The sequence below is a fragment of the Rattus rattus genome, chromosome 2, assembly GCF_011064425.1.
Source record: "Rattus rattus isolate New Zealand chromosome 2, Rrattus_CSIRO_v1, whole genome shotgun sequence".
Taxonomy (NCBI): domain Eukaryota; kingdom Metazoa; phylum Chordata; class Mammalia; order Rodentia; family Muridae; genus Rattus; species Rattus rattus.
The window spans coordinates 81,332,515-81,357,917 of record NC_046155.1 but is presented as its reverse complement, the minus strand read 5'-3'; the positions used below and the strand labels follow the sequence as shown (position 1 = coordinate 81,357,917).

The 25,403-nt window shown below is 41.7% G+C and overlaps 1 protein-coding gene and 1 pseudogene across 1 annotated transcript in view; one reads left to right on the top strand and one right to left on the bottom strand.

Moving 5' to 3' along the window:
* The window catches only part of LOC116893918 (ATP-binding cassette sub-family A member 3-like), a 91,776-nt gene that overhangs the window by 33,043 nt on the left and 33,330 nt on the right, over positions 1-25,403 (top strand). The window contains exons 11-19 of the mRNA XM_032895640.1: positions 2,760-2,894; positions 5,734-5,863; positions 9,022-9,176; positions 11,893-12,048; positions 12,361-12,571; positions 17,205-17,355; positions 22,294-22,392; positions 22,656-22,809; positions 23,820-24,111. Coding sequence (XP_032751531.1) covers positions 2,760-2,894; positions 5,734-5,863; positions 9,022-9,176; positions 11,893-12,048; positions 12,361-12,571; positions 17,205-17,355; positions 22,294-22,392; positions 22,656-22,809; positions 23,820-24,111 — 1,483 coding nt within the window. The remainder of the gene's footprint in view (positions 1-2,759; positions 2,895-5,733; positions 5,864-9,021; positions 9,177-11,892; positions 12,049-12,360; positions 12,572-17,204; positions 17,356-22,293; positions 22,393-22,655; positions 22,810-23,819; positions 24,112-25,403) is intronic.
* LOC116893919 lies at positions 19,940-21,815 on the bottom strand (annotated as a pseudogene).

Genomic DNA, 25,403 nt, shown 5'->3' with positions numbered 1-25,403 from the left:
GGTCTTGGTTTCTGTTGCTTAGGTTTCTGTGCTTGCCTCTAGTCATCAGGTTGCCTCCAGTGTTTGCTTGTCTTGCTGTTTCGGAGAGTGACCTGACCCTGCTGTAGGCCCCTGTGTCAGCACTCCTGTAAAACTGTTTTCCTGTTTTCTTTCAGCCTTTCCTGAGAACAGGAGCTCTGATTTCAGGTGTGTAGGCACTCCTGATGCCTGTCTTTCAGCTCTAGGCTCTGGCAGGGATCAGAAGGGTCCTGTCCCTGATGCTCCTAGGTCTTTGTACTCAGGGGGCACAGTTGTCACTAGGCGATTCCCATTTTGGTCTGTACTGTGGGCAGAGGGTAGTCTTCTCTGACTTCTCAGGAGTGTCCACACTTCTGAGGGTCCAGCTCTCTCCCCCACAGGATTTGGGCACAGGAGCTGTTTGACAAATTCAGTTCAGTCCTGGGCGCAGACCAGAACCACAGGTACTGGCAGCTGACTGTTCCTATATTCTTGTGTCCAGAGGCACTGTGCAGTTTCCCCTTGGACCGGGGATGTGGGTAGATGTGTGCAGAAGTGGCAGTCTGTCCTGAAGTCTCAGGAGGTCTGCCCCTTCATGTTTTAATAATTATGGCCTCATATGTCTTTCTAAGTCTCTCTGATATGCTCACTTTTTCTTCAGCCCAAAATATTGCTTCCTGTATCTTCCTTAGTTTTGATTTGTTGGGAATAATTAGTTTTCCAGTCTGCTTATGTTGTGGAAAAATTTTCTTTCTCCTTCAATCATGGCAGTTGGTGTATAATATTTAATGTTGTCTGTCATAGTCTTTTGGATTTGGAATGGATTTCATTGGGGTTTTCCAGCTTCAACGCTTCCACTGAGAAATTAACTGTTACCCTGATAGGTATACCTCTACATTTGACTGGAATATTTTTCTCTTGCAACTTTCAATGTTTCTTTGTTATATATACTTAGTGTTTTAACTATAATATACCATGGGAATTTTGTTGCCTTTTGGTATCCTATGTGCTTCTTATTTCTCTATGGGTGTGTCTTTCCTTCATTTGGAAAGTTTTTTTTCTATGATCTTGTTAATAACCTGGGCTACGCTCTTCACTTGACATCTCGTTCATCTGTCCCTATAATTTGAAGGTTTGGCCTTTCCATGGTATTCCACATTTCCCAAGTGTTTCCTTTCATATATGTAGTGAGAATTTTGGTTTCTTTATAATCACAGAAATATCACAAGAACCTGTTTTTGTTTTAATCCCAGGTGTGGGATATGGGGCTGATTCACATTGTCCACAGCAGCTGGCAGCTGGTTATGATTTGCCTCATGCTCTAGCAGAGGCATGATTTTGCCATCTGCAGAAAGTTTTTGTGAGTGTGCGAAGTTTGGAATTCTGAAGACTTTTCAGAGGATACACACACACACACACACACACAGAGAGAGAGAGAGAGAGAGAGAGAGAGAGAGAGAGAGAGAGAGACAGAGAGAGACAGACAGAGAGACAGAGAGACAGAGAGACAGAGAGACAGAGACAGAGACAGAGAGAGACCACATGCTAGATTCCTGATAAAGGGTACTGTTTGGCCAGCTGGTGGTTGGATGCAGTTTGTTATGGTTTGTCAAGGGGCTGAAATTGGATATCCTGACAGTAAATATTAAACTTGGCCCCAAGGAACTTGACACCCCTAATCAACAGGAAGTAATCTAATGATATAGACATCCCCTTTCCCCTCTATCCTTTTTTCTCTCCTATCTAGTGTCCGGGGAATTGGAAGGGTGGAATAGGTGTCGAGAAGAGCAGTAGAAAAAGGAACCCATAAAATAGCCAAAATTCCAGTTATTTGTTTTTTTTTTTAATTTTTTGTTCCTTGATTATTTGGTTTTGATCCTCTATTTTATCTCTGAGAGCTAATGTTCTATTTTCTACTTGGCTCATATAGGCTTTCCTTTTAGTTCTAAATTTGCTAGAGACAAAACAGATTGAGGAAGAGAGACTGTGGAATTGGTTGGGACTAGAGGCTGGGAATGTCTTGGATGGAATCGGGTGGACAGAGGGGGCTGTCCTGATGTACAGGTTGTGTTTCCTGCTCCAAGCCAAAGTGTGGGGATAGATAAATCTGGGTGTAATGTGAGGGAGTCTTGTGGTTTTGTGAATCGGTGGTGAGGATTCTGGCTCAAACCTAAGCTGCCTTGCAGTGAGGCAATGGAAAGGCTAGTCTAGGCTGGTGCACAGATTGTGAGAACCAGGGTAAACCAGGTAGGTTGAGGCTAAGGTGTGAATGAGGAAGTTGGGATACTCTCCAGGCTTGGTCCTAGTAGAAACCTAGAGGTTGGCTGCAGCCCAGGAGATGTTGGACTAGACAGTGGTAGGTGATATGGGATCCTTGGGGGCCTTAGGGTTTGTGCTGCACAGGTGTGGGTGGCCAGACTAAGACTGGGCATTTGCTGTGAGTCCCAGCAAAGGGCTGGAGGGTTAAAGAAAAATGAGAATCTGTTTGCAGGGGTACTAACCAAGCTAGATCCAGAGAAAGACATGAGTCTGCAGACTAGAGTCTAGAGAAGGACATGGAGTCCATCTCAAATAGTTATGATTTTAATATGATAGTATATTCTGAGCCATTGGGATTCAAATTATAGCTACCTTGCTCCAAAATCTGATCTCACAAATTGTATGCAGCCTACCTCAGTACAAACACTATTAGGTTAAAGTGTTTTCTATCATGTTCTTTCTTTTCCATGCCACCAATTAAATTATTTTTATTCCTTAATTAGCACTCTTACTGGTTTGGAGAATCACGTCAACAAAAACCCGAAATAACCCAATTTTGTAAGAGAGTTGAAAGCAAGTATTTTGAAGTTGAACCAACTGATTTGACAGCAGGCATCCAGATCAAACACCTACACAAGGTATTCATTGTCCCATGACCCTCTTCCTAACAAGGCTGGGATTTAATTTGTATTTACTATAAACTTTTGATGTGAGGAATACCCAAATATTCAAAATTTTTATTTATTTATGCTAATAGGTCATAGTCATTGTATTTACTTCTCAAAGAAAGAAAAAATGTTATCTTTCAGTACTTAATGAATATTTAATTCTTCTACTAGAAGATAATCTGAGCCATATGAACTGTGGTGTATAGTCTGTAAGTGCTGCCTTTTTAAAGTGTAGTATCTAATGGAGCTTTGTAACCTTGAGTGCATAAATATCAGTCTTCATTTGCTAATGTTTTCCATTCATCTGCTGCTTTCTCCTTTGCCCTGGGTGGTTTTGAGGGGAGGGTGGAAGTGACACTTGAGCCAACAGTTTTGCTGAGTTATCGTTAAGTATAAAGCTCAAGTGATTCATATGTTTTCTAGTATTTCCTTCTCTCTCAAGGGCCTGTGTAAGCTTGAGCTCTGAGCTCCTAACTCTATAGCTTGAAGACACTCCAGAACGTAGATGGTGTTTATTCTCTCATAGACTCTTCCTATCTTTGTTATATTATAAGCAGTCTCTATTTTTCTTTTATCCATCTAGGTGCGACATTTATCTTTTCTCTAGACTCCAAGCCTTTTATCAATTTTTTTGTGATTATTAGTAATCTATAATATATTAGAGGTGTAGTCAGCTTACTCAAGCAACACATGGACTATGACCATTCCCCAGCTATACTTACTGTGTACATACATATATCCCATAATACATATACACAAATATATTCCATATATGTATATGAGTATATCTTTCCCTACCTTTTGCTACTAAGGATTTTCTCTAATGCATATATAGAATACTTCACCATTCCCTATACTTTGCTCCTACACTTGCATATTCAGGATCATGAAAATGTTCAGAAGAACTGAGGATCTTGTATCCTGTTCATTCATTCTTTTTTTTTCATTAATTCATTTTTGCTCCTTGGAACACAGCAGTTCAAAAGAGAGAGAAAAAGAACAGAAAAGAAAGAAAAGAAAAAACTCAGAAAAAGTCCACTCAAGGAATTTTCATTCTAGTGTGAGTGAAAGTATCTTAGCAATTGAAGAAATAAGATAATTATAATGTATGTCAATGCCACTAGGGAAAAAAAACTGATAGTCACATAGAAATTCAAAAGTATAATGGGGAAATGAAATACATTAGAATGTGCAAGGAAGCTTCTCTAGAAACCTGGCCATTGTGAATGTTGGCAGCCCTACCCAAAAGTCAGATCTGTTGAGGAAAAACACCTCAGCCCACACCAGTTGTTCCTTATGTTAATGGCTACCTGAAATGGATGGCTCAGCTTGGCTTTACATCACTATTTACAGTTTGGAATTGGCTCTGGAGACTTTAACATTGGTTATATGAGGGATTAAGACTTGGTGGCTGGAAGAAATGGGTATTAGTGGACCAACCCTATTGACTATAGGACAACCCAGAATTGTTTCATTAGCTGATTGATGACTTTTTAACTAATCCTTTGGGAAATCAAGGGCTCTAGTTTGGATGCAAGAACTTAAAGCACGTTTTAAAGCCCAGAGCTTATGTGTAGTGAGAATACTTGGGAAGAGACCCTTACTGCCATTTGGTGAAACCTGAACTAGAATTCTCATTGTAAGGGATATATCTGGAGGAATGTCTGTTTTAATTCTACATGCAAGGGCTTGATTCTTAGGTCATACAGTTACGTTCTGTGTTTCTTAAGTGCTTTACAACTCAATTGTTGTTTAATGAAAAAACAATAAATTCTCTTTAAAAGTTTGCATGGCACCTACATTTACTGCAGATTTGCACTGTCTTTTCTGGGGGTCTCTGTCATTCTTCAGTCACCAGGCTGTTTCGCCTTGTAGGTAAATTTGAAGGGAAATTTTGGTTTTGGAAATTATTTAGCTTCTACTTGTTGCTAGACTGTAAGTGATGCCCTTTCTAGCTTTTTTCACCCTGAACAGAAACATTGCTCATCTACATGAAAGATATTTTAGGTGAGCTGTCAGGATGGTTTCCAGCTGGTCTGCCTTCAAAGGCATGTGTGCATGCACACACACACACACAGACACACACACACACACACACACACAGACACACACACACACACACACAGATACACACACACCATGCTCTGTTTCCCTCTATCTCTTTCTCTCTGTTTCTGTGTGTGTTTCTGTATGATTTATGATGTGTGTGTGTAAACATACGTGTATGCATGGTCACATGAATATAGTTATATGCCACAATTCACACACAGAGGTCAGAAGACAAACTGTTGTTTTTTTGTTGTTTTGTTTTTTTTTGGGGTTTTTTTTTTTGACTGTACATGCCAGATAAGATGGCTTACTAGCTTTAAAGAATTCTCTTGTTTTTTTTTTGCCTCCCATATTCCTGTTGGAGCGTTGGGATCATGGATGTGTCCAGCTTTTATGTGGTTTCTGAGGATTAGAACTCAGATCCTTATCCCTGCACAGCAAATGCTTTTGTCCACTGAGCCATTTCCTCTGTTCCCCAAATACTGACTGAAGAAGATTGTGGACATTACCAGCTTCATTAAAACAAAGCAAGAATAGGTGGGATTGTTCAGGGATAGATGGTACCCCTACTATGTAATTCTAAAACTCACACATCTTTAAATAGATTTCTTCTCTTTGCTATTTTTCCTTATTACATTCTATTTCCCCATGATATTAATATGGTGTCTCATTTTGTCCATGAAGAGTTGCTGTGAGTACCTGTTGTTCCAAACTGATCATAAAGGCTGCATAGTTCACACTTATGGGCTTCCCCCAACAGGTATTCCAAGAGAATAACATCACTAAAGTCGCCATCAATGACTTGTCTTTGAACGTATATGAGGGACAGATTACTGTTCTTTTAGGACATAATGGGGCAGGAAAGTCCACTACTCTGTCCATCCTCTCAGGTAGGTGTTCAGCTCAATCCAGAAGGGACCCTTACTCAGAAACTGGGGATAATGCAATAAGATTTGCATGATATATTTTAATAGTCTGCTTTGTCTTCAAGTTCATAAGTAATGTAAAAATTTAAAAGTTCATGTTTGGGGGGATATTACATAACAATTAACTACCAATATTTAAAAAGACAGTACATTTTTAGTATGTATTTATCTAAGAACAGAGCACCAAAATCCTCAAAGCAAAACCTAAAAGATTTGAAAAAGAAGTGAACACATTTGCATCTCAGAAATTAAAAAACACAGAAGTGAACCAAACAGCTCTCTGTACCCAAATCCCATGGGGAAGAGAGCTGGACCCTCAGAAGTGCAGACACTCCTGAGAAATCAGAGGAGACTACCCTTCACCCAATTCCCAACCCAAGAGAGAATCATCTAGTGCCATCTATGTCCCCTAGGCAACAGGACCTAGGAGGACTCAGGGGCAGGACCCTTCCAGTCCTGCCTGCACCGAGAGATGATAGCCAGTCTCTAGAAGCGCCTACACACTTGAGAGCAGAGGTAAGACCAACTTTTCTGCTCCAAGTAACCTGCCTGGTAGAATCAGGACACATGAAGGCAGAAGTACTCTGGGACAGGACACTTCCAGTTTCTGGCTGGGCCCAGAACTGAACTGATCCCATCCCATAGCTCCCTGCTCCCAAATCCCTTGGGAGAGAGAGCCGAACACCCAGAAGTGTGGACCATCCTGAGACCGCAGGACAGACTGCTGCTTCTGCCCACCTTTGCCCACATCCCTGGCCCAAGAAGAAACTGTATAGTACCTCTGGACACAGGAATATAGGGGCAGTCAGTAGCAGGTACCTGCAGTTCTGGTCTGCACCCGGAACTGAACTGAACTTGTCAAACAGCTCTCTGCACCCAAATTGCATGGGGGAGAGAGCTGGACCCTCAGAAGTGTGGACACTCCCAAGAAATTAGAGGAGACTACCCTCTGCCCACATTCCCGACCCAAGAGGGAATTTCCTAGTTTGTGTGCCCCCTAGTTGATGGGGCCTAGGAGCACTCAGGGACAGGGCCCTTCTGGTTCCTGCCTGCATTGAGAGCTGAAAGCCAGTCACCAGGAGCACCTACACACCTGAGAGCAGAGCACTCTGTTCCCAGAACCAGCTGAAAGAAAACAGGAAAACAGGTCTACAGGAGTACTGACACACAGGCCTACAGGAGGGCCAAGCCACTATAAGAAATGGCAAGACACGCTATCACCAGAGACACCCTGAGGGCAAGAGGCAAGTACAGGAAACCAAGCAACAGAAACCAAGACTACTTGGCATCATCAGAGCCCAGTTCTCCCACCAAAGCAAATACTGAATATTCAAACACACCAGAAAAGCAAGATTTAGATTTAAAATCCTATTTTATGATGATGACGGATGACTTTTAGAAGGACATAAGTAACTCCCTTAAAGAAATACAGGACAATACAAGTAAACAAGTAAAAGCCCTTAAAGAAGAAACACAAAAATCCCTTAAAGAATTACAGGAAAACACAACCAAAAAGATGAAGGAATTGAACAAAACCGTCCAGGATTTAAAAATGGAAATAGAAACAATAAAGAAAGCACAAAGGGAGACAACGCTGGAGATAGAAAACCTAGGGAAGAGATCAGGAGTCATAGATGCGAGCATCACCAAGAGAATACAAGAGATAGAAGAGAGAATCTCAAGGGCAAAAGATACCATAGAAAACATTGACACGGGGACCCGATAGATAAGCAGGTCCCCTGCGCCCGAGACACCGCCAGAACCTGAAGAGACAGACTGGATAAACAGTTCTCTGCACCCAAATCCCGTGGGAGGGAGAGCTAAACCTTCAGAGAGGCAGACACTCCTGGGAAGCCAGAAGAGACTACACTCTGCCCACATTTCTGACTCCAGAGGAAAACACCAAACGCCATCTGGGACCCTGGTGCACGGGGGCTCCCGGAAAGGGCGGCGCAGGTCCTCCTGGTTGCTGCCCTCGTGGAGAGCTCATAAGCAACACCCCACGAGCAAACTTGAGCCTTGGGACCACAGGTAAGACCAACTTTTCTGCTCCAAGCGACCTGCCTGGTGAACTCAGGACACAGGCCCACAGGAACAGCTGAAGACCTGTAGATAGGAAAAACTACACGCCTGAAAGCAGAACACTCTGTTCCCACAACTGGCTGAAAGAAAACAGGAAAACAGATCTACAGCACTCCTGACACACAGGCCTATAGGACAGTCTAGCCACTGTCAGAAATAGCAGAACAAAGTAACACCAGAGATAATCTGATGGCAAGAGGCAAGCGCAGGAACCCAAGCAACAGAAACCAAGACTACATGGCATCATCGGAGCCCAATTCTCCCACCAAAGCAAACACGGAATATCCAAACACACCAGAAAAGCAAGATCTAGTTTCAAAATCATATTTGATCATGATGTTGGAGGACTTCAAGAAAGACATGAAGAACTCCCTTAGAGAAACGCAGGAAAACATAAATAAACAAGTAGAAGCCTACAGAGAGGAAAATCACAAAAATCCCTGAAAGAATTCCAGGAAAACACAATCAAACAGTTGAAGGAATTAAAAATGGAAATAGAAGCAATCAAGAAAGAACACATGGAAACAACCCTGGATATAGAAAACCAAAGGAAGAGACAAGAAGCTATAGATACAAGCATCACCAACAGAATACACCCATAGAGAAGGGGAGAGAGAGGGGTTAGGGGGATGTTGGCCCGGAAACCGGGAAAGGGAATAACATTCGAAATGTAAATAAGAAATACTCAAGTTAATAAAAAAAAGTGTCTTCCTGAGTCTATTGCAGGCCACAGACTCTACTATAAATATTAACTGTTGACAAGTGGCTAGTAGTTGGTTCTGGACTCTCCCTATGTTACACTACCATACTTGTATTGCTCTGAGCGATTTTCCCACCTCCACTGAATATTGGAAACCATAACATACAGGGAAGCAGGGAAATGCAGCAAGTTATTCCTAACATGATCCTAAAAGAGGCAACAAGTGTTGTCAGTAATCTACAATGCTAGTGAGCAATCCATGTGCAGACTTTGTCAGAGGAACTGGTGAGCATGTTTCCTCACACAAGCTGTTTACGTTTCATCTTCTGCCTGATTCTAGGTCTCTATCCCCCAACCAGTGGAGAGGCCTATGTTCATGGAGAAGACATCTCACAGCATATGGATCAAATTAGGAATTTCTTGGGCTTATGTCCTCAGCAGAACCTGTTGTTTGATCACTTGACAGTATCAGAACACCTTTATTTCTACTGCAGGGTAAGCCAAGAATATCCCACCACCACCACCCTCCCCATTCCCTGTTCAGGTAGACCACCCACTCCCAATATCCTTGTTCTTATAAAGCTCAAGAAATTATTTGAGATGCGTTTTCCTCTAAACTTAAGGAGTGGAAAGAAAGGATAAATGACCACAGAGCTGGTGTATGGAAGGAGCTTTGAAGAAATAAAGTTTTATAGATGTGAAAACTGTACAAACAAGGTTCTGGGAATATAGAAACAAAGTTTTCATGGTCAAGATGTCGATTCAGAATGACCAGGCTAAGATCAGCCAAAACAAAAATAACTGTTCTTGGGAAAACTCCCTCCCTGTGGTGAATTCCAAGAAAAAACACAAAATGTCATCCTGACCCTACCCGACCACCCAGTTCCTTTCTCCTTCTAAGGGACTTTCCAACTTAGCCCTTTCCCAGGGATTTTCCAAGGTCAGATGTAGAGCTGGTTGACTGACTAAGCCAAGAACAGCTCCTTGAGCAGGCCAACCAATACCTAAAGAGATCCTTTGTCCTGTGTTCCACCAATCAGAATAAGTCAGCTAGCCCTGTTGTTAAGGTCTGCCCTACGTAAAGCATAAAAGATGTGTGCTTTTTTTTTTCTTCTCCATCTTTATTAACTTGGGTATTTCTTATTTACATTTCAATTGTTATTCCCTTTCCTGGTTTCCAGGCCAACATCCCCCTAACTCCTCTCTTTCCCCTTCTCTATGGGTGTTCCCCTCCCCGTCCTCTCCCCATTACCGCCCTCCCCACAACAGTCATGTTCACTGGGAGTTCAGTCTTGGCAGGACCAAGGGCTTCCCCTTCCACTGGTGCTCTTACTAGGCTATTCATTGCTACCTATGCAGTTGGAGCCCAGGGTCAATCCGTGTATATAGTCTTTGGGTAGTGACTTAGTCCCTGGAAGTTCTGGTTGGTTGGCATTGTTGTTCATATGGGGTATCAAGCCCCTTCAAGCTCTTCCAGTCCTTTCTCTGATTCCTTCAACGGGGGTCCCATTCTCAGTTCAGTGGTTTGTTGCTGGCATTCGCCTATGTATTTGCTGTATTCTGGCTGTGTCTCTCAGGAGAGATCTACATCCAGTTCCTGTTGGCCTGCACTTCTTTGCTTCATCCATCTTATCTAATTGGGTGGCTGTATATGTATGGACCACATGTGGAGCAGGCTCTGAATGGGTGTTCCTTCTGCCTCTGTTCTAAACTTTGCCTCCCTATTCCCTGCCAAGGGTATTCTTTTTCCCCTTTTAAAGAAGGAGTGAAGCATTCGCATTTTGGTCATCCTTCTTGAGTTTCATGTGTTCTGTGCATCTAGGGTAATTCGAGCATTTGGGCTAATAGCCACTTATCAATGAGTGCATACCATGTGTGTTTTTCTGTGATTAGGTTACCTCACTCAGGATGATATTTTCCAGTTCCCTCCATTTGCCTATGAATTTCATAAAGTCATTGTTTTTGATAGCTGAGTAGTATTCCATTGTGCAGATGTACCACATTTTCTGTATCCATTCCTCTGTTGAAGGGCATCTGGGTTCTTTCCAGCTTCTGGCTATTATAAATAAGGCTGCTATGAACATAGTGGAGCATGTGTCTTTGTTACATGTTGGGGCATCTTTTGGGTATATGCCCAAGAGAGGTATAGCTGGGTCCTCAGGTAGTTCAATGTCCAATTTTCTGAGGGACCTCCAGACTGATTTCCAGAATGGTTGTACCAGTCTGCAATCCCACCAACAATGGAGGAGTGTTCCTCTTTCTCCACATCCTTGCCAGCATTTGCTGTCACCTGAGTTTTTGATCTTAAGTCATTCTCACTGGTGTGAGGTGGAACCTCAGAGTTGTTTTGATTTGCATTTCCCTTATGACTAGAGATGTTGAACATTTCTTTAGGTGTTTCTCAGCCATTCGGCATTCCTCAGCTGTGAATTCTTTGTTTAGCTCTGAACACCATTTTTTAATAGGGTTATTTGTCTCCCTGCGGTCTAACTTCTTGAATTCTTTTTATATTTTGAATATAAGCCCTCTATCAGTTGTAGGATTGGTAAAGACCTTTTCTCAATCTTTTGTTGCTGTTTTGTCCTAACAACATAAGTTCAGGGTTGACTCTCCCTGTGAGGCTGAGCAACCCCACGCGTGTGGATCAATAAACCTCTTGCCATTGCACTGATCTTTCATCAAGCTGTGTTCTGTGGGTTGCACACCTGAGCTAAGACCACTTCGGGGGGTCTTACAATAGCTGCTGTGAGATATTTGTAAGAATCAGAGGTCAGGAGTGAAGTGAAACATGACCTTTGGGACAGCCCACAACAGCTATGGTTGCCTGCAGAGTCCTTCATGAGATTGAGTCAGTCAACAGTCCAGGATAGACTGGGGGGTCTCATAAAGCCCCACCTCCAGATGAGGAGTTTTAGAAGCTGACTGCTTTTGACATAGGCAAAGTAGCTACTGTTAGGGGACTCATGCTCCAGGGAATGGCCCCACATGCATCTGCAGACAGACTGGACCCAGTGACCTATGAAAGCCAGGTTGAGATTGGAAGGCAGGCATGGTAGCAAGTGATGAGAGGAGTCGGAAGAGGAGTGGGAGATTGGTATGATCGAAATCCATGATATACACATATGCAGTTCTCAAAACCAGAACATGATTTTTGACAGAAATTCCTAAGACTGTTGGAAGTGCCATGCAAACTCTTGTCTCCTTCTTCTAGATAAAAGGAGTACCTCAAAATATGTTTCTTGAGGAAACTAACAATATGCTGTCAGCTTTTAACCTGACAGAAAAGCGTGATGCATTTTCAAAGTCATTGAGTGGAGGCATGAAGCGCAAACTCGCCATCATAATAGCCCTGATAGGGGGCTCCAAGGTAAAGGGCAAACGCCAATAACAGATAACTCCATGCTACATCTGGTTTAAAAACCCAAGTGATACTAATCTAAAAGCTGACACAGATTTAACACTTTGAAAGCAACTCCCTTTAGTGGAGTTCACATTGTCACCCTCATTGGTATAAAATGACCATGGGTTTGGCTTTAGTACAGAAGTCCTAGTCTTTTATTAAACTTAACTATCTTTGCTCAGTCATACATTTTGCTTAAAAAGAAAAGCAAGCCTAGTACTGGTGGGACCCCACCCCCCTGTGCATGTTTACTCGGTTATAGAATTGTTCTATCTCTAGGTGGTGATACTTGATGAGCCAACATCTGGCATGGACCCAGCCTCAAGGAGGAGCACCTGGGATGTCGTTCAAACTTATAAACAGAATCGTACCATCCTGCTGACCACTCACTACATGGATGAAGCTGATATGCTGGGTGATCGCATTGCTATCATGGTCCAGGGAACCTTGCGATGCTGCGGATCCTCTGTCTTCCTGAAAAGACTATATGGTCCATTTCCTTTCACTATTCTTAGGATGTTGTTGCCTAAGTAATACTCTCATAATTCCCATTGGTTTTGAATGTATTGTCAAAACTTGAATGGTTTACTATGCTGTGTTCAACTAACGTTCAGCTGCAAGTCCTTAGAGTAGTTGTTTCAATTTTCTTCAAAATTATTTCCCACCTCTATGCTCTGTGTTTGTTGTATCATATTATCTGTTCTCTAACATCATTTCTAGGCAATTGTTATCTAGTGCCATTATCCATCAGTGAGATATTGGCTATATTCAGAGATCTAGAAGTAGAGGTAAAGGGGGATAGATTCCTTTCTAATTCCCCTGGTGGTTTTTGGTGTAACTCATTGGCTCTTTAAAGCACATGTGGCCTAATCACACGATTCTGAACTGCCCAGCCTTTCTCTGTTTACTGATTTATAACTTCAATCTATTTTTATCTGAGGAGATAGTTTGTCTCTCTTGGCACCTGTATTGACTCATACTGGACAAGGTCCTGTGATCGCAGAAGAGTCTGCATTCTGCTGAGTTATTATAGACGTTCCCCACTTCTGCTCTTGTCACACATCTCTTGTTTCAATGTGAAGAGGTGTGAACGCTCACTTTACTTACCTGGTATGTGCTTGTTTCTGGGTCCATCTACTGCTTTTTGCCCCTGGCTACTAAGCATTATCTCAAGCTACTTTATTATCTGATGCTATCTAGAACCCTTTGACTGGTTTCTATAACACATGTGCTATCAAATATGTAGACTTGTTGGGGAGATGCTTTTCAAGAGCTTCATGCCCCTTGCCAACATCCTATAGTATTAGTATTTTAATAAATCTCAGGGCAGGATTACTACCCACTGATAATTACAAGTTATTACTTACTAGTTTCTATGTTCCATCCTCACTGCTTTTGATCCAATTGAGCAGCCCTCTGGGCCCCATTCACTTGGCCCCTTTGCATGGCAGCTCTGTTTCTCTATTCTATACACTCCTCAGGCATGGCATCTCTCTGTTTCCTCCTTCCTAGAAGTCCCAAGCCCAGGAAACCTAAAACCTGCCTACGTCTCTCCTCTCCAGCTGTTGGCTGTTGGCATCTTTATTTACTAATCAGAATTCATTGGGAGTAGGTTCCCAGAAGCTATGTATAGACCCTCTGGTGTAAACAGTTTTTCGAGACCTGATTAATATTAGAATATAAACATCCAAGTGGAGCATTTTGTGCGTCAGGACCTGATTTTCACCTTTACTAATGTGGGTCCAGGCACCATTCACCAGGTGTATTTCAGATCTGTGGCCAAAGCATGAGTCCCATGGAGTCTTCATTATATTTCCTGACTGATCATCACTGATTCACCACTCTGGCTTAGCTATGCAAGCTCTGGTCTTTTGTGAGACAATAAAGGGATTTTTATTTAAAAAGGTAAATCCAATCACATAGTGTCTCTTGATGTGTATATAACCTGTCACACAGCAAACACTAAAGGAGACACTATTATGAGGTTTCTGTGGGCATTTCTTTTAACATTGAGTTTTGTGTGTATGTTGGTGTATATGTTCACGTTATCCATCGATAGAGACCAGAGGAAGAAATTGGGTGTCTTCCACTCTTGTTCTCTGCCTTATTCCCCTGAGACAGGGTCTCTCATTAAAGCAGAAACACATAATGATCTCCCAGGATCTTCTGGTCTTTACCCTGCAACTCTGGCATTATAGGCCTGCATGCCATGCTGGATGTTCATGTTTGTGCTAGGGACTCAAACGCAGGTTCTCACACTAGAATACAAAGTGCCCTTACACAGTGAGACATCTCTCCAGCTCTGGTTTTACAGTTACTTTACTGCAGAGCTCTGCATGAAAACCATCTGCACAACTGGTAACTATAGTCTTGTGCTAGGAAGTGCTCGGGAACCCCAAAAAACCATCAAAGAGTGGCTTTGGCTTCAATACAATCACAGTAGGGTCTCTATTCAAGCTTGAGCTCGGGCTTCCTGCCAATCCTGACACAAAAAGATGGGAAGGTGGAACCCCAGGTCTAATTTCAGGCAACCATTTATAGAGGCCAGCAAGCAAACAAACAAGGGGGCTTCTAGCCTGGCACACATTTGATTGGGGGGCCATTATGACCTTTAACATAATTGGCTGGTGCTGGGAACCAAACCATAAGCTTAACTTCTGTTTTCCTCCTGATTTTTGGTTGTTAGGAAGTGAAGTGCCAGGGGCAGGCTTGTACTCTGGAGGTACAGATTTGTTTTGTGGGTAACCTGAAAACTGGTGCTAGAGTCCAGCTTGTTGGGGAGTAACCTGGGAACTGGTACTAGGTGCCAGTTTGTTAGTTAACTCGAGTTCCACCTTAGGTCAGGTTCTTTAAGATGGAGTCTGAACCCTAGGTCTGATCTCTCAATCTGACTTACCTTCCCTCTCTGATTTCTAACTGGCCAACTCAAGTGTGGCACTGGAAGCTGTTGGTATTCTTGTTTGCTGCATCTCCATGCAAAAATCACCTCAAAGCAAAAGTGTAGTGATTGCACATCCCACCTCCTTGTCCTCTTGCAGGCATGCACCCTCTCAGCCGCGTCGTCTTGGCCACCTCCCATGGAGCTCTGCTTTCACCATTGTCCACTCCGTTCAGATGTTCAAGGTGAAGGTTCTGTTAGGATATACCAATATCACCAAGGCCATGGGCTGAACTCACCCTCATTTATTATGAATGTGTTCAATGGATGTGTAAGTTTCATTTGACAGAACCTTGATAAAATTTTCAGGGTGTAATTTTGCAAGGATATGTTAAAGCTTCCTATTGTTTTCTATTTTATGATGACTGTGATTGCCCACTTGTGGTATTCTCTGTTTTCTTACACTTCATTGTTTTTTTTGGGGGGGGGAGTTTATGAATTCCTAATTAGATCACTTTTAGTGATCATTTTTTCAGGGCTATTGAGCCTTTCTTTTTCTCTTTCTACTCTGCTGCCGAGACTATGCAGTAACTTCTTTGTTTATACTTCCCTGCTGTTTCCGCTGGCTTCCATTTATAGTTTTATTGTCAGTCTGCAGAATTTCTGATTGACTCAACTCTTTGTTTTTCTATTTCTAATAACTTGATTAATGTATTTATCATGATTGTTTTATAGCCTTTGTCCTGTAATTTCTACATCTAGGCCAGTCTCTGCTTCTAATTTTCTATACTATATAGTATTGTGCTTATTTTATACCCTTGCTTATTTATTGGCATAGTTTATATTTCTATTTTCTAAAATGACAGTGGAAACTAAAGTATGTACTATTTATCTCAAAGAAGCATACAGCCTTGTCTTCATCGGGTCCTGTGTACGCATCATAAAGTTAGTAGAATCAGTATGGGGTAATCTTGTAGCATGGTACAGCTCTGGTGGAATTCTGTTCACTGCTCTCTTCAAATGTCTTAGGAAGGAAACAGAATATGAGATCTTTAGACAGACATGAAGGAAGATGTGGTTTCCTTTAGGCAAGGGTCCAAGCGCCACCTTTCTGACTCTGATGCGTCCTCTTTGATTTCCATCCCCAATGGCTGCCCTGTGTATTTCTTCAGTACTTTGCTGCTCACTTGCTTTCTTGTACTATTTTCTCCCTCCTCTCCTTCCTTCTTTCCTTCCTCCCTCCCTTGTCCCACTTGTCAGGTGATGGGCCCAGATAATCAAGAGACATTTCCCTTAGTTCTGCAGCCCAAGCCTCAGGTACCATAATGCCAGTGCTAGGAGCACAAATCTCGGAGTGCCATAACGATCCCCCACTTAGTGTGAGGAAGACCAGTGAAGGAGGAAAAGAGACAGGAGGAGAATGAGGGGATAGAAGAGTGAGAGGAGAAAAAGGAAGAGGCAGTCCAGGGTGTCTGAAGAGATGATGACAGAGGGTAAGCAGAATATTTCACGAAAATGTCTCAGATCTTTGAAGGAAAGAACTTTTATTGAATATATGTAGTTTCTGGCATATAACATGGACCCAGGAAGTACCTGCTTAAGGAATATTAATCTATTTTTTTCCGATTTCAGTATCAGTAAACAGAGAGGTCAGGGAGATTTTTTTTAATTTTATTGGATATATTTTTATTTACATTTCAAATGTTATTCCCTTTCCTGGTTTCCTATCCATTTATTCCCTCCCTATACCCTCCCCCTCCTCTTCTTCTATAAGGGTGTTCCCCTCCCCGCTTCCTTCCCCGCCCCAACATTCCCCTACACTGGGGATCCAAACTTGGCAGGACCAAAGGGCTTCTCCTTCCTTTGGTGCCCAACAAGGCCATCCTCTGCTACATACGCAGCTGAAGCCATGAGCCAGTCCATGTATAGTGGTTTAGGCCCTGGGAGCTCTGGTTGGTTAGCATTGTTGTTCTTATGAGGGTCAGGGAGCTTTTAATGCTATCTCTGTTCTATCTGGTTTTATAATCAAGATCATTATTGATCCCTTATAGAACTATGTATAATTATATCATTAATTATGATTATATTATATAATGCTGTGCTCTATAGAGTTGTAGTCAAATAACCTATGACATGCTCTATTTCCTTCTAACATACCCAAACCATAGAAAGCCAGGTATAGTCTCATGAAAATATGGAAAGTCCAAAACCATTCAATTTGGTTTTTTGAATTGCATTTTCTCAGGTGTTGGAAGCCACATAGTCATGGTGAAGGAACCTGCCTGTGACGTTGATGAAATCTCAAAACTGATCCATTACTACATACCAACAGCCACCCTGAAGACTAATGTTGGAAATGAGTTATCTTTTACTCTACCCAAAGAATATACACACAAGTATGGATCTAGAGAATGCTAGCCAGTTAAATTAATTTCTAAATGGTCAGAAATCAGTTGTTTTCCTTATTTTTTTTCTGGCTTAGCAAATAAGATTCATTTAAGAAGACAAAACTTATGTCATAGATGCACTGAAAAGAGGCAGATGTCCCTGCTTGTTACAGTAATAGCCTTGCAAGGTTATACAGACCCTCAATCCTAGAATAAGACATGAAACAGGATTATGAGTTTCAAACCATCAAGAGCCATAAAATGAAACATCGTCTCAAACAATAAAGTGAAAAATAACTAGGACAGCTTAAATGGTGGTTCTTGGATTAAGGATGACAAAAACCCACCAGGAATAGGTAGTTAGTGTGTGATTTATTAGTGTGTGATCCACCAATGTCATCCACCAATGGGCCAAAACAAAGCCCTAGTCAGAAATCAGAGTAAAACAATGAAACTTAACTCTGAAATAAAATTCTAGATATGTCTCCCTAGCAGTACCTAGCAGCTAAGTCAGTTACTAAAAGGGAGGCTAGAGTTGGTGTTCACACCTTAGCTGTGTGTGGCAGTGAAGATCCATCTGGAGCTACAGAATCTTCCCGAAACAGAGTCCCAGATAAAACACAAGATAGAACTCTCTAGTCTATCTGCCTGTCTTGAGTCACATGGGCACAAGGGTCAACCTCAGAAGAGATCAGAAGCACACCTAAACATGGAAGGACTTGGAAGACAATAATGATGGACAGTAGAAACTCCGTGAATGGATAACTCATGGTAGATTTCTGAGCCTTAAAACCAGATACCAAATGGTAGGCTCTGACAGAACAAAATAAAACTATTGAGCTTAGAGATTGTTTTCCCTGGAACAGCTCTAAACTAGGAAATGAGAAGTAAAATCTCAATAAAAATAAATAACCTTTGAATCCAGTTACTTTAGAATATACCATGAAAACAGTGAAATGATAGTTAAACCCTCAGTGATTTTCATTCCACTGACACTTGCTATGGCTGACAGTGCTTGAACACTCACCACCTTCCAGACATTGTCTAACATCCATTTGCCTGACGAAAGAACATGGAAGAGAACCAAAGGATCTCCCTGCCTCATGTCCGGCCTCCAGGTCACCAACTGTATCGCCTGGAGAATCTTGAGGTTCAAAACGGTGCAGTATCACGTTGCCTAACCGTGTTGAGATTTGTTAGAATAAAGTCGAACTTTAAAACACAGCAGTAGGATGGCATGCAACAGTTTAAGGGAAGAAGTGTAGATTTGTATAAGATGCTGCTGTGCCTTGTTATTATTATTGACTTGAAACACTTGGCCTGGGAGACAGAGATGAACAGAGGCAACAGTGGGCTATAGTAAGAGGAAAGATAGTTGTGTGAAACACTTGCAAGCGAAAAGAAGTCATGCACCGTGTATTTTAATGAGAGTTAGGCAACATTGCACAGTACAGGGATTGGTTCTGGGAGAGCCTGGTGAGTTTAAGTTGACTGATGCTTTCCTGAATTTTCCATTTTATAATTCTCCTGTAATTCTGTTATCTCCATTCTTGGATAAGAGAGTTTAGTTTGACTCAACCTCATTGCTTGTTTTATTTTTTGCCCATATTTTTTAAGGTCTTATGTTTAAAAATCAGAAAACAAACAAACAAAAATCTTGCCTAGACAAAGGTCATGAGTAATTTCCTTTACTTGTCTATTTTGGCAGTTTCATGGTTAAATGGTAAGAGATAAGGGGTGTAGTGTCATCTTCTGCATGTAACCTCCAGGGTTCCAAACATCTCATCTTCAAAAGATAAAATACATTTTAAAATAAGCAAAATATGTCCTGTCCCTGAGTGCCTTTTCCTCTGTTGAATGTGTTTTCCCCATTTCTTTTCTTTTCATTGTTACAGGAACCATCATATATAAACAAAATAAGCTAATTCTTGTCAACTAAAGTTGTCAACATTGAATATCTTTTAAAATTAGACTTTCATTCTTTGAAAAAAATTTTAAAGATTTATTTACTTATTATATATAACTACACTGTCGCTGTTTTCAGACACACCAGAAGAGGGCATCAGATCTCATTACAGGTGGTTGTGAACCATCATGTGGTTGCTGGGATTTGAACTCAGGACCTCTGGAAGAGCAGTCAATGCTCTTAACCACTGAGCCATCTCTCCAGCCCCATTCTTTGAAAATTTGATACAAGTATACAATGTATCTTTATCATATGCACCCCATCCTGACCCCTCTAACTCTCCCTAGCCCCTACCACACATTTCCCTCCCAATTTCATATCTGTATTTCTTTTATTTTTAACTTTAAACAAAATTTTATTACACAAAGGTTGTCACATAATTGGATACTTCTCTACTCTGTACACAATCATTCTCACCCTCCACAGAAAGGCTGCTTCCGAACTTCTCATGTGGTGATACAGCGCTACAGTCCTGATGCTAACAGAACAGTGGAGATGCCTCAGTGATTTAAGTTGAAAGCAGGACACTGGTATATGGCTCTTGCACCCAGCATCAGGGATGTACAAATGTCTTTATTCAAAAATACAATATAAATTATCTGTAGGCGTGGACAATGACAGCAGTAAACCATTGTGTGTTGTCAAAGGAAACCAGTAACTGATGGTTACAGTGATCAGCCAGCCTTCTCTTCAGTCCTTTTCTTCAGGTGACTTCTCTGAAGTTATTGGTGAGGAACCTGCCTTGAGCTTCCTGTCACAGTTCATTGATAAGGGCAATGCACTATTCTAGGACTTAGAACATGCCGCCTCCCATACCCCCTCCCATCCCACCCATTGCACCCATTCCAGGGTCCTTCTCTTCTTTAGGAATTTCTGTCACTACAGCTTCGGCTGTAGTTAGCAAGGAGGCCACCCCAGGAGCATCCAGCAAAGCAGTTCTTACAACCTTTGTTGGATCAAAGATTCCCTTTCTCACCATGTTCACAAAATCTCCAAGCATGGCATCATAACCAACTTCTGAGGAACTCTGCAGAATTTTTTCAACTCTCAAAGATCCTTCAACAACCTGCAGTCTTAGCAATCGTCATTGCAGGAATTTTAAGTGCTCTTTTAATAATTTCTATACCTATCTTCTGATCTTCATTAGCAGGCTTTAATGAATCCAAGGCTGGGATGCACCGAAGCAGAGCACAGCCCCCTCCTAAAACCATGCCTTCTTCAACAGCTGCTCTTGTAGCATCGAGAGCATCTGTAACTCTGTCTTTCTTCTCATTCACTTCAACATCACTTGTCCCTCCAATCTTCAACATAGCTACTCCGTCTGAAAGTTTAGCAAGTCACTCATTTAGCTTTTCCTTTTCATATTCACTAGTTATGACATCTAGCTGCTCAGTGATTTCTTGAATACATTTTTCAATGTGAGCTTTGTCACCTTTTCCTTTCAAAAGAATGGCATCATCTTTTGTGACAATAACCTCTCCAACTTTACCTAAATCATGAGCTTGAACATCTTCAAGATTTAGATTCAACCTCTCTTCTCCAAACACCGCACCACCAGTAACGATAACTGTATCTTTAAGCTGGTTCTTCCTGTTGTCCCCAAACCCTGGAGCTTTGACTGCTACAGCCTGAAGACCTGTTTTTAGCCTGTTCAAAACCAGTGTGCTAAGAGCTTCTCCATCAACATCTTCAGCAATTATGACCAAGGGCTTCCGATGAGCATTGGCAATTTCAAGAGCAGGTACAATGGACCGAACACTAGAAATTTTCTTTTCACTCAACAAAACATAGGCATCTTGGAATTCATGTTTTTGACCTTTTGATGTGTTAATAAAATATGGAGAAATATATCCTCTATCACACTTCATGCCTTCAATAATTTCTAGCTCATCATTCAGGGTTTTTCCATCCTTCACTTCGATGACACCCTTTCTTCCAACCTTCTTCATTGCATCAGAAATGATGTTCCCAATGTCTTTGTCTCCGTTTGCAGAAATCGTAGCAACCTGAGAAATTTCTTCAGGGGTTATCACCGGTTTAGATTGTTTCTTAAGTTCAGCAATTACAGCAACAACAGTCAACATCACACCTCTCTGGATTTCCACTGGATTAGCCCCTTTGCTATTCTTCTTAAAGCCCTCCTTGGCAATAGACCTGCCAGAACAGTAGCAGTGGTGATGCCATCCCCAATCTCTTTGTGTTATTGGCAACATTCTGAACAAGTGTAGCCCCTATATTTTTGTATTTATCCTTTAAATCAATTGACTTTGCAACAGTGACCCCATCTTTTGTTACTTTGGGACTTCCCCAACTCTATTTAATAATCACTGTTCTTCCCTTTGGCCCCATTGTAACAGCTACAGCATCGGCTAAAAGGTCGAAGCATTAAGGCTCAAGCATCCGAACCAAATTTTACATCTTTGGCATAGGCCCGAGTGAGATGAGGAGCCAGTGCCCGAGACACTGGTCTCATCTGGTGAAGGACTGTGGGTAGTCAAAGCATTTCTGCAGGGCGGCAGCGGGAGAGCATGAGGCGAGGCAGGCCGTCTGCAGCGAGTGAGGGACCCAGCACTTCTGTTTTCATTTTTAAATAACCCACTGAGTCCAGTTAGTCCTGCCTATATGTACATGAATAAAGAACCAACCCCTGGGAAATGGGCAACTTTACACTGGCCATGCCTCCAAAGAATAGCGACTCTCCTTTATCTATCAGCCATCAACTGTCAATCTCTTCATAGAGTATCTAAATAGTTTTGTTAGAAAATCAAAATTATATGTATCCAAATAAAGTATCAATGGGAAATAGCACACTACAGCAGTTTATTGTCTTGCTTTCTCTGTGTGTCTCTCCTTTCTGAATTAACAGAAACATGAGATTATAATAAGCATTGACGGGCTGGTGAGGGGAAATCACTTTTGAATAAGAAGAAGTATGAAAATTATCCCTTTAGTCCCAGGCCATCATCTTCTCCTACTTGTAGGTTTGAAGCTCTCTTGACTGCTCTGGAAGAGAACCAAGAAAACCTTGGCATCTCTAGCTTTGGTATGTCTATCACTACTATGGAAGAAGTCTTCCTTAGGTAAGGAAAAGTACATAGAAAAAAAGGGGGGATCCTTGGAGGGAAAGACTCTTTGTTAAGTTCGCCAAGCTGAGATTCCACACTTTAGTAATTTAAGCATGACAAGGTTCAGAGGTGGGTTGGTGCTTAGAAACTAAATCAGCTGCCACTAAACAATGAATAACCCAAGGGGCCTTTGGAGTCAAGGGTTGCAACTCACATTATTCAAGCAAGGGATAGTGGATAAGGTTGAAATGACAAGCTTTGTTCATTTTTCAATATAGGGTCAGTAAAATGGAAGACTCCAAACCAGATATGGAAGCTACTCAGTCGCCCTCTGCAGGAAGCAAAGGGAACAGGAATAGAGATGTTGAAAGTAGCATGAGAGCAGGCTTTCCCACCCAGAGTGAAGACCAGACCATTGTGTTTAACACTGGGGTAAGAACCTTTGCTAAGAAACAAATGTCTCTTAGTCAGTACACAATAGTTTTGTCTTGTATTAATACACAAACCAAAAAAATGTAGAGATCTCAGCCGCTACAGAACCAACCCAGTATGGAAAAGTTGGAACCCCAGCCAGATCAATGTCTAAATGTGGAGAGATGGATTCTAGGAAAACATATCAGCTGTTTACTGCTGATACCATTATTCTGCAATTCTTTGGGGGTTTTGTCTTGCTTTGTTGTTTTCCAAATTGAAAGTCCAAATTATCTGCTCTTTCAAGTTGACATAAGTATACTAGAGAGCCTGGTTTTTCAAATTACCAACTTGGTGTGTATTCTAAGTCTTTCAAGGGAAGTAACTGCTTGGGAGATTGTGTCCAAATAAGTGAGGCCCTCCTCATGGAAAGGCTGCCTGGGCTGCCAAGTATTTCTTCCCTTGCTCTTGCAATTGTCCATTGTACCTATGAAGCATCCTAGACATAGTGGTTACCAGGAGTCAGGAAAAAGCATCCTGTTGCCACTTTTAGTATTATATACAACATTCGATTAAAGCACTTTATGTAGTATGCTATACCTAAAGTCAGGCAACTCAATGTAAAGAGACAGCAAAGGCTGAGGGCTCTAAGGACCACATGGTCTCCATCACTGTCACTCAATTACCATTGCACAAGAAGCAGCCACAAGGTACAGGAACAAATGTGCTTGGCCACATTCTAGTAAAGAGTTGTTTCAAAAAGGCTTTTTGTCCCTTGCCTTATACTAGCAGATGGGTGATAACATTATTGACATCATAGGTCTGGATCTCCTCCAAGAACTTACTTTCTTAGATAAGCTGTATGTGCCGTGTGTGTGTGTGTGTGTGTGTGTGTGTGTGTGTGTTGTTTATTCCACGAAGCTTTTACACCACAAAATTTCAGAGACATTGATGTCAATGCATTTCAGTGCGAATGATGCTTTGAGGTCTGGAGGTTGCAGTGACACAGGATCTCTCTCCTCTTTGTTTAGTGTCCCCTCTACCTGCAGCAGTTCCATGCAATGTTCATGAAGAGGCTGATGTACAATTGGCGAAACTGGAGGGTGCTTTCAGTGCAGATACTGGGGCTTGTCATTTCTACTTTCTTACTCCTCAAGTCTCATGAGTTTAGACATAAGAGAATCAGGCAAATGAATTTGGATGACTATGGTCAAACCATTGTGCCTTTTTCTATTTTGGGGAAATCTAATTTGACAACAAGTCTCTTAATACACCTTGAGAATATGCTAAAACCTGGCAACCACCAACTCAAGGAAGTACAAGGTAAGGCTAATTTAGAAACAAAAATGTTGTCTCTTCAATGATTTCGTTGGGTCACTCCCAAAGAAATGTATAAGTATCACATGGTAACTTGCTCCGGTGGAACCTGGGAAGTCTACCAGTGGTCACACACTCAAAAAGTAATTTACTGTCCCCTAGAAACTATTAACTGCCAATAGTTCCTCAGTGAAGGAAGAGGTCTGAGGCGTGTTTATTCCTTCTTCTAAGTTGGAATTCTGACTGTCTTGATCTTGTGTAGGTCTTATGCAGGCGACGACAGCTGCTGTGAGTTCATGGGTACCATAGTCACACCATGTCCAAAAGACAGCATCCCCCTTCCTCTGGCAATTACATTCTTTCTGTATCCTCTTCTGAGATATTCTCTGAGACATGGTTAGAGAGTTAATATAGGTATCCCACTTAGGCCTGAGAACCCAGTCAGTCTCTTAATTTCAGCACAATTACCAGTTTAGGTATCTTTCCATTGACTTGTATCCACTGCAAAAAGAGGCTTCTCTGGTCAAAACTGAGTGATATCTGGTCTATTGGTATAAACATGAATATTTAGATATCAATTTGACAGTATGATCATTTAACAAAATGACAAAGCAGGTTTTATCTTAGGGCCTATGACCAGGTTTTGACCAGTAATTCAGTACCATGCATGAAATTCTGTCCTGTGGAGCAGATCTCAGATCCAATCATAAGGTGATTAGTTAGCCTGTGATAATCATGCCTCAATTGGACCAGTGGTTATTCTTCCCTGGTCCATTTAAGTCATGCAGTTCGGTTCTGGGTTAGACCACTGATATTTTTCTCTCCATCAGTCTTTACAGCATCTTCCAGCACTATATAGGCTAGCCAGTGGGGAGGACTTTTCCTGGTCCATTGGTGACTAATATTTCTCTGTCCTATAGCCAAATGTGTAGTATCTTCAGCGATAGGGTCTTATTGCGATGTTTTTGTGGCTAATGTTCTGGCAATAGCCTGTGTTGTTTTGGAGACCTCTGGGGCCTCTCTAAGTGTTAACTGAGACTCTTATCTCCTGTCAATTCTGAGAGCAAGGCAGAACTGTAAACTGTTTATGCTGCACCGTAAATTGAGTGAATGTGAGCTCTGGAAAGGTATTTTAGCACCACAGTAACACATAAAGCATAGCCTGCCTCCTCAGAATAAAACTGCCTCCCCTTCATTTATTTATAAGCGTGCCTCAGTTATGGGCTTTACCAAATTACAACCATGCATTATTCATCTGCCTCTCAACAGAAATTATGGGGAGATGAGAGCCTTCTTTA